At 31.2% G+C, this 17870-nt stretch overlaps 3 protein-coding genes across 3 annotated transcripts; all 3 read right to left on the reverse strand.

The window, feature by feature from the left end:
• Window positions 1-2354: 2354 nt before the first annotated feature.
• On the reverse strand, window positions 2355-7971 carry LOC105649492 (putative B3 domain-containing protein Os03g0621600). Its single transcript, XM_089723272.1, has 11 exons — window positions 7867-7971; window positions 7240-7678; window positions 6952-7139; window positions 6620-6875; window positions 6365-6537; window positions 5922-6169; window positions 4122-4344; window positions 3300-3738; window positions 3018-3199; window positions 2682-2940; window positions 2355-2603 (listed from the first exon to the last, which is right to left on the reverse strand). Exons 1-11 carry the CDS (start codon window positions 7969-7971, stop codon window positions 2425-2427), a joined length of 2691 nt encoding a protein of 896 aa, XP_089579398.1. The 3' UTR covers window positions 2355-2424.
• Window positions 7972-8714: 743 nt separating this feature from the next.
• On the reverse strand, window positions 8715-11889 carry LOC105649486 (B3 domain-containing transcription factor VRN1). Its single transcript, XM_020684342.2, has 6 exons — window positions 11369-11889; window positions 10283-10796; window positions 9963-10153; window positions 9591-9861; window positions 9397-9491; window positions 8715-9096 (listed from the first exon to the last, which is right to left on the reverse strand). Exons 1-6 carry the CDS (start codon window positions 11471-11473, stop codon window positions 8842-8844), a joined length of 1431 nt encoding a protein of 476 aa, XP_020540001.1. The 5' UTR covers window positions 11474-11889; the 3' UTR covers window positions 8715-8841.
• Window positions 11890-15416: 3527 nt separating this feature from the next.
• Window positions 15417-17823, reverse strand: LOC110010985 (B3 domain-containing transcription factor VRN1). Its single transcript, XM_037637281.2, has 4 exons — window positions 17450-17823; window positions 16226-16613; window positions 15953-16149; window positions 15417-15761 (listed from the first exon to the last, which is right to left on the reverse strand). Exons 1-4 carry the CDS (start codon window positions 17552-17554, stop codon window positions 15426-15428), a joined length of 1026 nt encoding a protein of 341 aa, XP_037493209.1. The 5' UTR covers window positions 17555-17823; the 3' UTR covers window positions 15417-15425.
• Window positions 17824-17870: the final 47 nt, after the last annotated feature.

A 17870-nucleotide genomic window follows, 5' to 3' on the forward strand; every position in this document is an offset into this window, starting at 1 on the left:
TTGATATCAAGTGGCGTGCTAATTGAAATTTGCTTCCCACAAAGGAAAGACGCGGAGAGGATTAAATATTAATGGGAGATGTCTTTTTTGCAGCGAGATGGAGGATATTGATCATATCTTTGTCCATTGTGATAGGTCGATGGTGTATGGAGGTTAGGAGGTTTTGGTGCACCAAATGCTAATATTTCTTACTCAGATTTCTTTTTACAGGTATTTGATTCACGAGGGAAAGATGCTACTGAGTTTCTAGTTGTTATGGCCTGGAAAATTTGGTCTCTAACAAACCAAATGTTATCAGACCAACATTGGAGTTCAACTGCTGATATATATGCTATTGCAATGAAATATTTGACGGAATGGAGGTAAGTGGACTAGCCAATGGTGCCACTTCCACGTAAATTTAGGAGATACCTATTAATTCTTTTGACAGAGGAGACATGCTTATATGGAATTTTGATAAAAAAAAGGAGTATATAAGGTGAAATGGGATATTATGCTAGTTTGAAGGTTTTGGGGAGGGAGCCTATAAAATTAAATGGTAATACTTGGAGTAGAGTGAAATCTTGATCTTCCTCCGAAAGTTATTGATTTCATGTGGCGTGCTAGTCGAAATTTCCTTCCCACAAAGGAAAGACTTAATTGAAGAGGATTAAATATTGATGAAGATGTCTTTTTTATAGCAAGATGGAGGATATTGATCATATCTTAGTCTATTGTGATAGGTTGGTGGGTGCATGAAGGTTAGGAGGTTTTGGTGCACCAAATGCTAATATTTCTTATTCAGATTTCTTTTTGCAGGTATTTAATTCACGAGGGAAAGATGTCGCTGGTTTCTAGTTGTTATGGCCTGAAAAATTTGGTCCCTAAGAAACCAAATGTTATACGACCAACATTGGAGTTCAATTACTAATATATATGCTACTGCAACGAAATACTTGATGGAATGGGGGCAAGTGGACTAGCCCAACGGTGCCTCTTCCATGTCAACTTCTGTGCTTCAACGCCATGCATATGCACCTATGTCAGTTAGTCCACAAGATTTCAAATGGCTGTGTTTGGTTGTTGGCTCAGGTTTCCCAGCTTTAGAATTCATAGGTATGGCTTCGTTATAGAGACAACGATTGTCGATATCAGCGAACTATTTCGAGTTGCCAAGAAGACAATGATACTCTTGCAATAGTGGAAAGCTATAGCACTTCGCTCCTGTCTTCTTTATGCGTAAGAATTTTTACCTTTTAATGGGCGTCTTTTTTCAGATTGTTAAAACCTTGTTAATCTCTTAGGTCTCAAGCCGTAGACAATTTTGAATTTGGTTTAATTGTTCTCGATTGTACGAGAATATTAGAGTATAACCATGACATTAATATCAGGTGTGTTCCGAGACAAGTAAACATAGGTGCTCATACTCTTGCTAGAGCATCTATATAACATGTTCGTCTCCAAATTTGGGATAATATCCCATGCATCTTGTTTGTTTGAATTTTTTTCCATTGATTTAATGCATTATGATTTCATTTTAAAAAAATTAAAAACCTATTAAATATGCTAAATGACTAATTACTATCATTAGAAGATTTAAAAGTTTAAGATTATGAGGTATTTAATTAAAATTTTGACTCAAGTATTATATAAGAAACAACTCGCTCGATTCACTAATTTTGGTGTTTCAATGTGTGTGTATATATATTTATATATCACATTGGGGTACGACGTTTCAGAAACATGGTAGGAGGGGATAAGCCACATTTTAAGTAACACTAGTCCAACTAGTCGTGAGCCTGATATGATTGCTTCTGACAAAAAAATTTAACGAAGGATCTCAAGTGTTTTTTTTTTTTTTTATCATTTAAATAATCCCCTTGGATCATTTGATTGAATGATGAAAGAGGAAATCTAATTTGTGTCTCATTCTAAATTTATGAAATTTTTTTTTTTTTTTTATATTTGAATGGCATGTCACATGAATTTTAGAATTTTAAATACAACAACATTTATTGTATTTTTAATGCAATGGGTTCTACATTTGAAATCTTATAATTTAAATTAAAAATTAAAACACATGATAGGAAGAAAGGAAATCATGAGGATTTTAAACCTTTATATTGAAAAGGAAAAACCTTTAAAATAGAGCATGAGGATTTTAAACAACAAAACTTTTATATTGAAAAGGGAAAACTATAAAAATTCCTAGATTGTAAATTGCCTTTTCAATTCCTCACTATTGATTTTGATGTCATTAATAAAATTACTCAAGGTTTTATTTAACATCAATAGCAATTATTTAACATAATACATATGCATAATAATAAATAAAAAAAGATTAATTAAATTAAAAATGCAAAACAATACCAAGTTAAGTCATCACTTCAAATATTTATTTATATAGATAGATATAGATTTATATAGATTTATATAGAACTAACACTAGATTCTTACCGCATTGGAACGCCCTAGGACGCTTGCCGAAATGACCAGTTTGAAGAATGGATAAGGAGAGGAGAACTCTGTAATAGCTTCAACAGTAATGGGGGAATCTGAAGCTGGAGATTCTTGAGTATTCTCCCTGCTAGTACTATTCTCACCCACCGATTGCTCCTTGTTACCTGCAAAATTTCTGCAGAGTTAGTTCTGTTTTCTGAATCATTTATTTGCAGTAACAGATTGATTAAGTTTGGATTCACCTTCTTCAACATGTCTCGTAACAGTAACTTTCAATTCAATATTGTCGCGATTAATCAGTTCAAAGGCACAAACATCACCAACTTCCAGGTGATTTTCTTTTACAAATTTCCTCCAACCATTGCATAGTCTAGCTAATGGTATTCCATTCCACGCAAGATTGCAGTACTCGGCAGACCAATTTTTACCATCCGAAGTGCTCAGGGTGGCCACTCCGCGCTCCTGTTTGAAATATTTCTTGGCAAAGGTTGATGGTACAGCCTAGGCAAAAAATTAGAAGTTATATTAAAACACGAAATATGATTTTAACAGTCTAATAATGTAAAATTAACGTGTACCAATCTATTTCCAAGATATGTTGGCTGCACTGCAACAATGAAGTAAGGGTTTTCAGATTTAAAATTGATTTTTGCTTTCTGAAGTACATTAGCCTTTTCTTCAGCTCTCAGAGGCTGTTTTCTCGCCATAACCCCATCTTCCCTTTGTGGCCCAATAAACAAGCCTGCATTTCTCTTTTCAGCTGCAAATCAAGTCCTCTAGTTATATAAAAAGCAAAAAAACCCAAACAGGGATCTGCATTATTTTGTAAGGCAAAAATCACACACATATATATGTAGTACCTTTATCATTGCTTGTGGAATGATGAACTTTCATCTTCTTACTAGGCTGAGAGAAAGACAATGGAGATTTCTTTCTTGTTTTTTGAGATGTTGAAAGGTCATACAATATTTCGGCAGAGACATCAATGTGAGTTTCTTCTTCACTCTTTGGCACTTGAAGTTCTTTCTCAGGATTATTGTATGGATAGTCAATCTCTGAAGCACTCTTGTCAAGTATAATGACATTGAAATGGGAATTTTTCTTATCATATTGAAACACTAGCATGTACCCAGTGGCTAAAGCGTAGAAATCCGCAAATTCTTGCCATCCATTTTTAAACCAAATCTCATCATCAGATTTGATTAGCTCTATACTCCATTTTTTACCACTAGGCACCTCAAGAACTGTAGAACTTGGCAAATTATCTCCATACTTCCTTGCAAATTTCTTAGGAATGCTCTGGTACATATAAATACAATCAAGAAATTAAAAAAAAAAAAAAAAGCGTTTGCTAGAGATCAAACCGACAAATCAAGTTACCCTGTTACTGTAAATTTTAGAATTAGGAATTAACTTGCAATTCTTGAAAAAGGAACAGATTTTTCTGTTTGGTTAATGAGAAATCTAATATTGTTATATTTTAATAACTCAAATATATTGAAATGAAGTGATTCAAGCATTAATATACTCAAGAAACTTATTATATTATTAAAAAAGTTCATTTAAAAAAAAAAAAAATACGCACCATTTTCAAGCAACCAAACATGTCTCCAAGAGATACGGAACTATTAGTACGTAAGAAGAACAGATAAAAAAAAAAAAAAAAAAAAAAAAACACTTACAAGCTTCCCATCACGAACCGAATCTTCCAGAATTATCTTGAAAAAATGGGGTTTGTCTGCTTCAAACATCAAGCTTATGTTGTCTCTTTTCTGCAAAGAAGCCATTGTTGAAGAGTAAAATAATTTGGTTCTGTTGCTTTGGTTCTGCTGCAAATTAGTCACAGAGCAATAATTTGCCTCTATCAAGTAGTTAATTATTACAACAATGTAGTATTTGTATAATCTTCAATGTAATTACAAAAGAGAAAATTTTTTATTGCGAGAAATTGACAAAATTACCCCTTTTTTTATTTTGAGCAAAGTATAATTTCTTATTTTTCCTTTATTTCCATTAAAATTTTGTTAATATTAAAATTAATAATATTACCTTCTAAAATTAAATAGTTATTCATTCCTAGTAATATTTTGTTGGCTCCTATCTGTCTATAATCTATCCGTCCATCCATCTATCTACATAACTATCTATTTATAAGATATCTAAAAATGTAAATTGAATTATTATTCTTAGTTAATTTAGGAATACACAGATTACTTTTTGTATTTTAATTTTATTAGTTAAAAATAATTTTAATTTTATTGGTTGGAAAAAAAAATATCATTCCTTAAAATTGAAGTACCTTACTTGAATAGACTACTAATAAATAGAAATTTTATTTTATTTTAGTAATTTAATATTAAAAGTATTAATATTTTATTGTGACAATAAAAGATCTAATATTTAAACTCAATTAAGAGTCTTAACGTTAAAAATAAAAAAATATAATGATTTTTAATTTTACATATTAATTAATATACTAATTCATTTTAATATAATTATATAAACAATAAAGCTTTTACTTATAATATTTTGAGAATATACATAATATGTAGCGCATTAATTATACAAAAATATTAATAAAAACAAAGTAATATTTTTATAAAAGTTATGAATGTCATATAGTTTTTTTTTTTTGAACAGGCACATAAATATCTAATTAATATACTTCCTATTGTGCACCTAATATGCTTTCCATACAAAAAATTTTTGATTATACTTGTCTAAATGGAGTCCGTGATTCCTTTTACGAAACAAACTAATGTAAATATTTTAAAAAATAGTTCATACTTTATCTTTCTTTTTAGTATATAGTTAAAAATACGCTAGTTACCAACTTATCATAATTACTTTCCAAATCGTTCATTAATAAACATTACTTCCACCAGATATTATTACCATAATAACAAAAATTTTGGAGTTCCAAGTAACTTTGTTTAATTTGTAAAAATTTGAATTATCATATTAATTTTAATTTATTTGATATTTGAATTCAAATTTTAGTTTTCTTTCTTCATCAAGACAATTACCAAAACATGTCTGCAAAATCTGCAATTTTCAAGTACTTTTTTTTTCCAATTTTTACTAAATTTCAATTATTATATCCTACTATTTTTATCTATTTCATCTTTGAATTAAAATTTTAACGATTAATTAAGTTGAAAAATTAATTAGATATTACTAAATATGAATTTAATAATGATGATAAATTTGGTTAAGGTTTGAATCCAATAACCTTTAACTTTCGGTAATCATTTAATAGATATTCAAAAGTTGTACCTTGATTTGAAATTATATTTTGGTCCGGTTTAAAAATGCCGCATTTAGTTAATATATATAATTACAAAATCAATTTTTTGATATTAAAAACCATCCAAGCTTATAATAAATAAAAAATAAAAACAATAAAAAAGAACATGTCAAAATAAAATAACCACGTCCCCTGTTCAAGACAGAAATGTTACCACAAAACCAGAAATAATTACTGGACATTCCTAAAAATGGAGACCTTCATAACCACAGCTTGATTGTCAATCAGCTCAAACACACAAACATCTCCCACTTGCACAGAATTCTCTCTCGCAAATTGACACCATCCAGCAGATAACACGCCTCTGTGTTTCATTTTATTTGCATAGAGATTCAACTTCACATCCCACCGTCTATTTCCCACCTGCAATTTTGCTTTCTCTTTGCTTTGTTGCATCTCGCTTAAGAAATCGTGCGGTACATGCTGCAAAAAGCAAAATCTTGAGCACCATCAACGTTCACCAAGTCTTAAATGTATTTTTAATGGTTTTTAACGTGAAATATATTGAAAATGAGTAATCAATTTGCATTAATTGGTAATTTTCTTTCGGTACATTGTAGATCTTTGAGGGAGATAAGAGTCACTATATGCAGTATAATAATAACGCTAGACTCTTACCACATTGGCCCGTCCTAGATGGCTTGCTGTAATTACAGCTTTGAAGAATGGATGAATTGATGTGAACTCTTTAGCAGCTTTAATAGCAACACAAAGATTTGAACATGAAGGGTACTCTTGGATAAACTTCTCCCTGCTATTACTTTTTTCACCGACCGGTTGCTTCTTGTTTCCTGGAAAAGTTCTGCAGAGTTAATTCTTTTTTCTTTCTGAATAATTTATCTGCAGCAACAGATTGATTAAATTTGAGTTCACCTTGATCATGTCTAAAAATAGTAATTTTGAATGTAATTTTGGTTTGATTAATGAGTTCAAAGGCACAAACATCACCAACTTCCAAGTGATTTTCTTGTGCAAATTTCTTCCAACCATTAAGCAGTTTAGCTGATGTTCTTCCCTTGTGCACTATGTAGTAGAACTCCGCAGACCAAGTTTTACCCTCAAAAGTACTCAGGGCAGCCGCACCACGCTTCTGTTTGAAATATTTCCTGCTAAAGGCATTTGGTATAGCCTACGGAAAAAATAAAAAGCCAAAAAGTTAGATAAAATAATAGTCTAATACAGTAAAATGTTTACTGAATGTTTACCAGTTTCTTTCCAGGATGAACATATGATGGCTGCATTGCAATAATGAAGAAAGGATTTTCTGATTTAAAATTTATATTTGCTCTCTGAAGTGAATTCGCCTTTTCTTCAGCTGTCAATGATTGTTTTCTCACCATAACCCCATCTAATCTTTGTTCCTCATTTCCCTCTGTAGCTGCAAAATCAAGTGCTCTAATTTTTGTAAGAAGCAAAATATATATATATATATATATATATATATATATATATATATATATATATGTTGTTAGGGAAAAATTACATATATATACCTTTATCATTTCTTGTGGAATTGTCAACTTTCATCTTCTTATGAGGCTGAGAGAAAGGCAATGGAGATTTCTGTCTTGCTTTCCGGGAAGTTGAAAAGCCATCAAAGATTTCAGCAGATACATCAGTTTGAGTTTCTTCTGCACTCTTAGGCTCTTGAAATTCTTTCTCAAGATTATTGTATGGATAGTCAATCTCTGAAGCACTCTTGTCAAATATAATCACATTGAAATGGCAATTTTTCTTATCATATTGAAAAACCAAGAAAGATCCATGAGCTAAAGAGTAGTATTCCACGAATTCTTGCCACCCATTTTTGAACCAAACCTCACCATCACATTTGATTAGCTCAACTCTCCATTTTGCACCAGTAGGCACCTTAAGGAATATAGAACTCGGCAATTTATCTCCATACTTGATTGCAAATTTCTTAGGAATGCCCTGATAATACATGTAAATAAAATCAAGAAAAATATCCAAAATAAAAAATTTGCAAGGAATTAATTAAACCAGCAGCAAATTAAATCATTGATGAAGAATTATTCGAAAGAACCAAACATGTCGAAAGAGTGTTGGTACGTAAAGATAGACAAAAAAAGAAAAAAAAAAAAAAAAAAAAGAACACTTACAAGCTTCCCACCACGAATGGAATCTTGAAGAATTATCTTGAAAAAATGGGGTTTGTCTGCTTCAAGCATCAAATTTACATCCTCTCTTTTCGGCAAAGAAGCCATTGATGAAGAGTTATATTTACTTGATAAAGAGTTTATATGAGTACTGACTGTTGGTTCGCTGGCTTTTATTGGATCATGATATGAACTTGCATAATGAAAAGGCATAATTAAGTCAATAATTATTAGAGTTTTGGTTAACTCAATAGCCACAGCTTTGGTTCTGCTGCAATTTGTTGTACAGAGCAATAATCTGCATCTATCTATTCCTCATTAATTATTCCTACATAATCTGACAAGTCTCAAAAATAGCAAAGCTATTCAAATATTTCCTCCATCCTCAGTTCTGTAAATATATCTTAATGCTTTCATAATAGTGAAAAGCATAAAGTTGAAAAAGAAGATAAGTTTTCTAAAATGACAAACAAAATAGGAAAAAAAAAGAAAATTTAACGTTACACTTAAAAATGGTCAGAGGGAGTAGTTAATAATAAAAATATACCTTTGTCCATATATATATATATATATATATATATATATATTTCTAATTGTACTTAATAGTATATCATGTAACAACTTCCATGTTAAATGTTAAAAGGACTTGCCTACGTTGGTTATCATGGTCACCGACAATTGTGGAAAAATGTCAGAAGGCATTATTGATCAACTGTTGGAAATGCATTGCCACTTTCTGGTTTTGGTTACATGCAAAAAACAGAAATTATGAATATTGGCTTGTACCACTTCAGAAAAAGAAAAAAAAAAAAAAGAAAAAAAGAGGTGCAAGTCTCATTATATTACATCAGTGAAAATCAAATTGTAACTTCATTAATATTCACAATTATAAAATTATCTCTGCTAAACCATCCAAAACTACAAAAGACAGAAAGATTCCTCCTTTCCTTTCTGCACTTAAAACAGCAACATGAATGGTTAATGTACATGTCTAACAATCTTGACCTTTATCAGCATAGTTTCACCGTCAATCAGCTCAAATATGCAAACATTTCCCTCCTGTAGATAATTTTCCTTCGCAAATAACCACCATCCCGCAGACAACTTGCCTTGACAGTGAGGCTGATCATAGTTGATTACTTTCACTAACCATCGTTTGTTTTCCACCTCTAACGTTAGATTCCCTGTGAATTTTCGCTGCCTGCATTCTGCCATAAACTCAACAGGTACATACTGGACAAGGAAGAAATTTGAAAACCATTAGAAATCCTACTTTATCTAATTTCTTGTCAACACTGAAGACAATATAATTGAAATTAACTAGCCAGTGAATGCGCATTTGAATTATAGATTCTCGATTCGATTTATGGCCTGAATCTAACAAAATTGCGTGCAAGATTAACAAATAATTACATTATATCATTTCATTTGCACATTACAAGTACACTTAGTTCTAATGCTACTTAGCAGAGTTCATTCTTTTTTTTTTTCCCCCCTGAAATATCATTTCTCGAAAGTTATTCAAGGCCCTACCACACAGCGTTGGTCTAGATGGCCTGGTCGAATAATAGTTTTGAAGGATGGATTTTTCGAGATAATTTCTTTCTCGTGTCTCACTTTGCTCTTACCTGCATTATATAAAGTAAAAGCAGAGTCAGTTCTATATTTCTGAAGAATGTTGACCAATAGAAGTTAAAATTAATCAAAAAGCACAGATTTACATTTACCAAGAATTGAGTTCTTATTGTCATCTTTTACTTCTCGGAGAATGACAACCTTAAACGTAATTTCAAAGCGATTAATTAGTTCAAAGACACAAACATCACCAACTTCCAATTCATTATCTTGTGAGAATTCCCTCCAACCTTCAAAAATTTTTGATCCCAGCTTCCCATGTTTCGCGTACTTGGCAGACCAAACCCTTCCATTCACATCATTGAGAATAACATCTCCACGCCCAGTCTTTAAATATTTCCGAGCAAATGATGCTTTTATAGACTAGACAAACATTAAAAAACATATGAGATAGTTTAGAAGATCAAACAAGAAATGTGATTTTCATAATCTAGTAGAGTTTCAAATTTCAATTGAATGCTTACAACACGAGTTCCATTATGAACATATGATGGTCGCAATTCAACCATGAAATATGGTTTTGTAGATTTAAACTCAGCCTTAGCTCTTTGAAGAGCATTATTAACTTTTCGATTCATTGCCAAAGGTTCTGTCCTTGCAGAGACCTCATTAGCTTTTTGTTTTTCACCGGACATTCTTCTGGTGCATTTCTTTGCTGCAAATATTAAGAAACAAACAAGTAAACAATCAACAAAATTATATATTTCAAGCCCTTATATTTTCAATGCCCTTTTTGCATACCCTCAGGAAAGGAAATACTACGCAAAGTATAAATTTGTTTTACCTTCAAATTGTAGAGCGGAATTCTCTAACTTCATCTTCTTAGAAGGCCGATAAAATGGATTAGGTGATTCCTCTACATCCAAGACTTCAACAGAGTCATCAGTTTTGCTTTTCTCAACTTTTGGTTCTTTAAGTTCTTTCTCGATACTGTTTTCCTTATTATCAGTAAAAGCATCATCTTTTGATTTTGCAACCTTTGACTTTTGAAGTTCTTTCTCAAGATTATTTTCCTTGTCATGATCACCATCAGTAACACTAAATGGATAGTCAATTTCTAAAGCGCTCTTATCACATATGAATATATTGAAATGACAAGTCTTTTCATATTCAAAAACTAGAAAGTACCCATAAGCTATAGAGTAGTACTCAACAAATTCTTGCCAACCCTTTTGTAAACAAATCGTACCATCACAATTGACCATCTCTATTTGCCATGTTGCTCCACTAGGCACCTTAAAAACTAGTGGACTAGATAGACTATTTCCATACTCTTTCACAAACTTCCTCGGAAAGCCCTGGTGTAAAAAATTTTTGAGTGAGTCCTCCTAACAAGAAATTGTCCGAAATAAAAATAACCCAGACAGAGTCTACATCTATCTGCTATTTTCTTTTTTGGTTCATTATTCGAACTTGGGACCTCTTAATATTCTAAACTTTTACAACTACTAAAGACAATATATGCTAATTAAATTTAAATGAATACACATGTGGACAAGAGTGAACATTTTCATACCTACCTAATATGAAAACAATTAATTTAATAAAATTTTGAGGAATTGATTATAAGGATTTAATTGAACATTTTCATTCCTACTAAATATCGAAACAATTAATTTAATAAAATTTTGAGAAATTGATTACAAAGCTTTAATTTTCTCTTTCAAAAATGATACATCATTTTTTCCCTTCAAGTTTAACCATATAAACACAGCCATTTCTGCTGTGCCAAATAATTGTAGCAGGAAAGGGTCATGACTTCACGAACTTGAATCAAACTTCAATTACTTAACTAGAAATATGTGCAATAAAGGCGTTGGAGTAACATATAACAAATTAAAAAGAAAAATAAAAAAAAAACAAAACTTACGAGTTTCCCATCACGAATAGTATCGTCAAGAATTATCTTGAAAAAATGAGGCTTATTAACTTTAAACATCGAGCGTCCTGTGTCTCTATCATGGGAAGAAGCCATTATTGAACATTACCAGCTCTCCGTTGACTACAGATCCCTCTTGAGCATTGAGCACAACATTTTCGTTTATTTCATGGCAATCAGGTAGGCATGTGTTTACTATAGCTCCTGAAGCAACAGGTCGGGTACCTTCTAAGAGCGCCCTACCTGTTTCCAAACGCATTTATATATAAGATATCCAAACCCATCACAAAATCCATTTATAATTACCCTTGCATTACGCAAACCAGTTCCAAACCCAATTATCATCAACCATATACTACCGCAACCCATACAAATACCCTTTTAAAACAAAAAAAAAAAAAAACATAAGAAGACCATAAAATTCAACCTAAATCCATACAACACAATGAAACAAATATCTAAATGAAAAAATTACAGTTAGCAAAATCAATTAAAACACAACCAAACTAAAGTACAATATCTGCAGAATATATAGATAACACTAAGTTCCACGCAAAAATAGTAACAAAATTCTCATTTAGAGGATTCTTCATCATATCATTTATCATCATCAAGCATGGAAGATGATTACATTTCCTAATGCAATCTTTTTGGATACTAATAAACTTGAATTTCCACTAAAAGCTCTATCACCTCACTTAAGGAATCTAATTTCCAATAGTTCATTAATATTCTTGATCTTCATTTATGGTTATGGATTTTCATGAATGAAATTGCTCCTGCAGATTCTATCACTGCCCTTCTTTGACTATAAAAAACCTAAAATATTGAATGTTCCAGCATATTGTCATGACTTAGGAGCTATATGACACTCCCTCTATCCAGAAAAATAAGTCATTTTAAGGTAGTTATTTTGTCCACAAACATGAGTTGTTTTGAGAATATTAAAAGAATAATTAATAAAGTTTTTCCAATTTTACCTTTACTTGTATTGAATATCTGTACATCTCTAAAGGATAATTTAGTCAAATTAAGAAATATTTTATTATAATTTAAAGGATTAATTACTTCTTTAATCACCGTTCAACGCCCTTAAACTACTTATATTTGTGGGCGGAGGAAATATACCACGGTCAAATTGGCATCTTGATATTACACATATATAGCATTACCATACCTTGAAAAGGACTGGTAGAAAACCAATAGAATATATAACATACGTAAATTTTTTTTAATTCAACCACAATTTATAAAAAAATAAAAAAAATCTCTACTTGAATTCTTGAAAAGTGAGCACACATGGAAGAAACTGAAATCTCACTCATCTAGCAATTTACTATTCCCTAAACAGCAAAATCTCCATATAATATCGAATTCATGGAAAAAAAAATTCTAAACAAAATGCCGAAAATAACTTATATTAGAGAGAGAGAGAGAGAGAGAGAGAGAGAGAGAAACCATACTGCTCGTCTTCAACGCGAGCTTGAGGCAAGAGGAATAATAAACTTCAATCTAGGAATCACAGTCAACAGATCGGATAAGCCACAAAGTCGTGACGTCAGAATCAATTTTTGAATACAGGGCGAGAGCCAAAATAGGGAAATCAGCTTTGTTTGAAAAAACCTACATCAAAACGAGGTTTTTGATAACGCATTGCCTTTTTGTTTTTTGAAAAGGAATTTTTTCTTTTTTAATTGTCAAACAACTTTGCTAAATTACGAATCTGATAATGTTTTTTTCAAAGGAAATTACTATTTTGATAATTGATAATAACAAATAATCGGCTCTGTACTAAATTAATTAAGTTTAAAAGTTTAAATTGCACAATTAATTAGGTGTGTCAAAAATAAATACTCCAAATGATATTATTTCTTTTTTACCAAATAAATAAATTCACATAAGAACTTTATTACTTAATTTTTTGTTACCTTAACCTTAAAGAAGAACTTTTTATATTCTAAAAATTAAAAATTATGATAATATCATAAGCATTTTTGCAGTATGGTTAAATACTAATTTAATATTAAAACTATTGCGAATTAAACAATAATTTTTACATTTTCAATTATTTAATATATATTTAATTTTATAAATTAAAGTATTTAATAAAATGATTTTATCAATTGAATGATTAATAAGAATTAATTTATAAATTAAAATGTTTAATAGATTCAATAAAAATTTAAGTACTATTATGTGAAAACAACAAAATTCATCCTTTCAAACAAAAAACAACTATAACGTTCAAAGATAAATTTATATTTTTAGCCTTTTTTTTTTTTATTCAAAAGCCTGCAAAAACCACCTCCACCTCCCAGTCGCTGATGCTCTTGCGCAAAAACGATGCGCTTATTAATTTGGTGTGTGACGATTTTCCATATTTTGAAGGAATGTGTCACCCAACAAGTTTGGAAACTTTCACCTTCACGATTAATTACTACTGAGTATCAGGTCCTGAGCTTTATGGAATGGTTTGAAGTTGTTCTGCACAATTTTCAAGCAAAGCAGGTCGAGCTCTTTTCAATGCTGGCCTGGGCTATATGGCACTCTCGTAACCTGGTGAAGTTTCAGCAGAAGCGATTAGGAGGGGACGAGATAACTCAAATGGCTCTCACTTGCTTAGTTGATTTCCAACAAGCAAATGCTTCACAGGAATTGGGTAGTGTGGTAGGGACGGAGCAGCGCTGACATCTTCCGCCTAGGGGCTGGGTGAAACTGAATGTGGATGCGTCGGTGAGGACCCCCAGGGCTGTGGATTTGGCTTTGTAGTTTGAAATGAGCAAGGTGAGGTCATGGGTGCTGGTACTCCATTCTGTGGTCTGGTCCTTTCCCTTGAAGAGGCTGAAGCTGAGGCAGCGAATTTTGGGCTTTCTAAATTGCTGGAGATGAGTTTTTCCTCGGCATCTTTGCCTCTTCTTGTTCAGGGTCCTCTGAACTGACTCATCTTTAGCAAAAGAAAAAGCGAAGGAGGAATGATCTACGAATGCCGGGCATATCCTGGAGTACGATTCTGTCATTTTGGTTCGTCATATTACCTCTAAGCTATTCTCTAACTCTGAGTTTGGGACTCATTTATTGAATATTGATTCCATGGTTAGCTTCTATGCTAATTTCAAATGTGTTCATGTTAGTGGAGTTAATAACAGAGTAGCACATGAGCTCTTTAGACTAGCTTTTAGATCTCTTGATGATTCCATATGGTTTGAGGAGGTGCCTCATTCCATTGAGTCTTTTGTCCTTGGTATTAAACCTATTAAGCAACGCCATCGCTCATTGGTTCAAAATCAAACTTTATTAATAAATAATCCATTTTGATTCCGTATACAACTTTAATTTTGTACATATGGTAATCTTTTTTTTATTTTTTTAAATTAGAAAACAACCTTTTTTTATTAATAATTCAAGATAATATTCATATAAAATTCTCATAATAGAGAGTACTCTAAATTTAAACGAGTGTAATACATTTACATTGATTCAATAGACTATTAATTTAATTAATTTTTATTTTGTTTGGATGATGAATTATGAACGTTTAATGATATTTTTGCAGCAAAAATTTTATATGATAATTAAACAAATAAATTCCTCTTAACATCATTTTACTATTAAATACACATGTTATAATAGAACTTTACTATTTAGCCAATAATTAATTTTTAAGATAAATTATCTTCATAATTTTTTTTTAATGATTACTTGAAAACAAAAATACATAAATTATCTTTAACTACACCAAGAGTTGATATTTTTCACCTTAAACCCCATTAACAAACAATCAAGAATAGAGAAAGAAGTCAAACTAGTTGACATAAAACAAAAATTATAATCACAAACTAGCTATACACTTCTAAGTTTGAGTTTAGACATCTCTATAAAGTTAGGGTTTCATTTAGCTAAAAACATATTTACGAGAAAGAGCAATCACAAATTCTACGATAAGATTAATCTCAAACTTGTGAAAAAAGACAAAAAAATTCTGATAAGACTAATCTGAAACTTGTAAAAAAAAGACAAAAATAAAATAGAGACACTTTTAGTCACCCATTTAATTTTTATACGTAATGGGCTCAAATTTGCAAACATTCATACCTTTTGTAACGTACCCAACATCACCAACTGGTGTTTTTCTATCTGTATCTTTGTTATGTCTAAAAATGGTAACTTTCAATTTAGTTTTAGCAGCATTAACCAATTCAAAGACACAAACATCACCAACTTCCAATTCATTGTCTTCTGAGAACTTCCTCCAACCATTATCAATGCTTGCTTTTTTTCCTCTTCTTACGTGCCTAGCAGACCAAACTCTTCCATTCCCGTCTTCCAAGATGACCTTTCCTTGCATTTTCTCGAAATATTTCCTAGCAAACGTTGCTGATATTGTCTGCACAAACAATAAAATAAATGATTTTTAAAATCCAATAAGGTTATGCATAAATCTAGCATGTTATGTATGAACACTATATATAGTCTCTATAATAATGAAGTTATCTCCAGAACTATAAGATTGCAAGTTTAAATCTTAATCAGAGCCTAATTAGTGGAGTTGCAAAATTTGATGATACGAATGCTTACAATTTTAGATCTACCACGAACATATGATGGCTGCATTGCGACCATGAAAAAAGGATTTCTAGATTTAAACTTAGTCTTAGCTCTACGAAGAGCACTGGCTTTTCCTTTAGCTGTTAATGATTGTATCTTTGGAGGCACAACATTCTCCTTTTGGTTTTCACTAGACTTGCTTTCATGGCATTTCTTTTCTGCAAATACTAAGAAACAAAACAATTAATTAATAAGCTACAAAATTATATGAAAAAATTCAAGAAAGAAAATTTTGTGTGATACCTTCAGATTGTTCTTCAGAATTCTCCAACTTCACCTTCTTAGAAATATGAAGGAATGGTAATGGTGATTCCTCTTCAGTTTTTCCGATCTCTGGGTCTTTAAGTTCATTATCACCATTGGTAAAGCTAAATGGATAGTCAATCTCTGAAGCACTCTTATCAAATATGAGTACATAGAAACTATGACAAGTTTTCTCATATTCAAAAACAAGCAAGTGACCACAAGCTATAGAGTAGTATTCCACAAATTCTTGCCAACCCTTTTGTAAGCAAATTTCACCATCACATTTCATCAACTCTATTTGCCATGTTGCTCCACTTGGGACCTTAAGGACTACTTTATTTGGTAGATTATTTCCATACTCTCTCAAAAACTTCCTTGGAATTATCTGCTATATAAAACATTTCTTAGATATATATATATATATATATATATATATATATATATATATATATATATATATATATATATATATAATGCAAAATAATAATAAAAACAAAAACACATATATAATGCACATATAAACAAAAACACATATATAATGCACACACATATATATATATATATATATATATATATATATATATATATATAATGCAAAATAATAATAAAAACAAAAACACATATATAATGCACGACACATTGATGGAATTTTTGCCAGTAAGAGAGACAATCTGTTTATGTGAATGTTTATTTACCCATCAACCAAAAATATCAAACTAAAGTAACCGAATGGGCAGATACTTGCAGACTTGATCACGTGAATTAGGTCATGAGTTTGATCATCTGCAACTTACAGTCCCTCTGCCTATAAGGGCAAAGGGGGATTAGTAGAGTAGAGTTTACCGTAAACGTAAAACCGGACACCTAATATAGTATATAAAAAAATATATATTAACCTAAAGTTGTCTTTAGCATCCTAATTCCAACCTGATTAACCAAAAAACAATTACCCTAATCATGTTTCTTAAATTCAGTTGTCAGGTCATGCACCAACACTAGATATGCCTTGGTATTAATTGTTTAACAATAGTTGTTACTTAGGTCAAATAATTAATGAGTAAAAATTAAACAATAAAAATTTTAATTAAAAAAAACTTTATATTATGATCACAATTAAATATCTCTTAATTTTCTACCACAAGTTAATTGTAATTAATTACTGTAGCATAATACTAATGTAGTAACAATTAGGGAGAGTGAAAAGGGGAAAAAAAATCTTACGAGTTTCCCATCACGAATGGTATCATCAAGAATAATCTTGAAAAAGTGAGGCGTAATTGGCCTAAAGAAAGAGCGTTCGTTGTCTCTGTCGGAGCCAGAAGCCATCGATGAACAATAAAACCACCTTTTACCAAATTAATTTATATAAGAATTGAGCAAAATACCTTTTTGTATTATTACGTAACCGATTTTACTACTTGGGAAGGTTAAAAGAGCATGCAGGCTATTGCGGCTGGCAGTCTGCCATTACCGTAAAGGTTAAAGCTTGCGTTTAGCAGCGGCGCGGTGACGGTGGCGGTGGCGGCAGCGGCTTTGATCAACTTGTCCTTGAATTTCTAATTGGTCGTGATTCAATCGATCATGAGGATTTTAAGTAGGGGAGTAAAAAAAAAATATTGCGGTGTTCAACTTATGAGTTTTG

The sequence above is a fragment of the Jatropha curcas genome, chromosome 6 (assembly GCF_041381405.1).
Source record: "Jatropha curcas cultivar XTBG-Jc1 chromosome 6, XTBG_Jcur_1.0, whole genome shotgun sequence".
NCBI lineage: Eukaryota > Viridiplantae > Streptophyta > Magnoliopsida > Malpighiales > Euphorbiaceae > Jatropha > Jatropha curcas.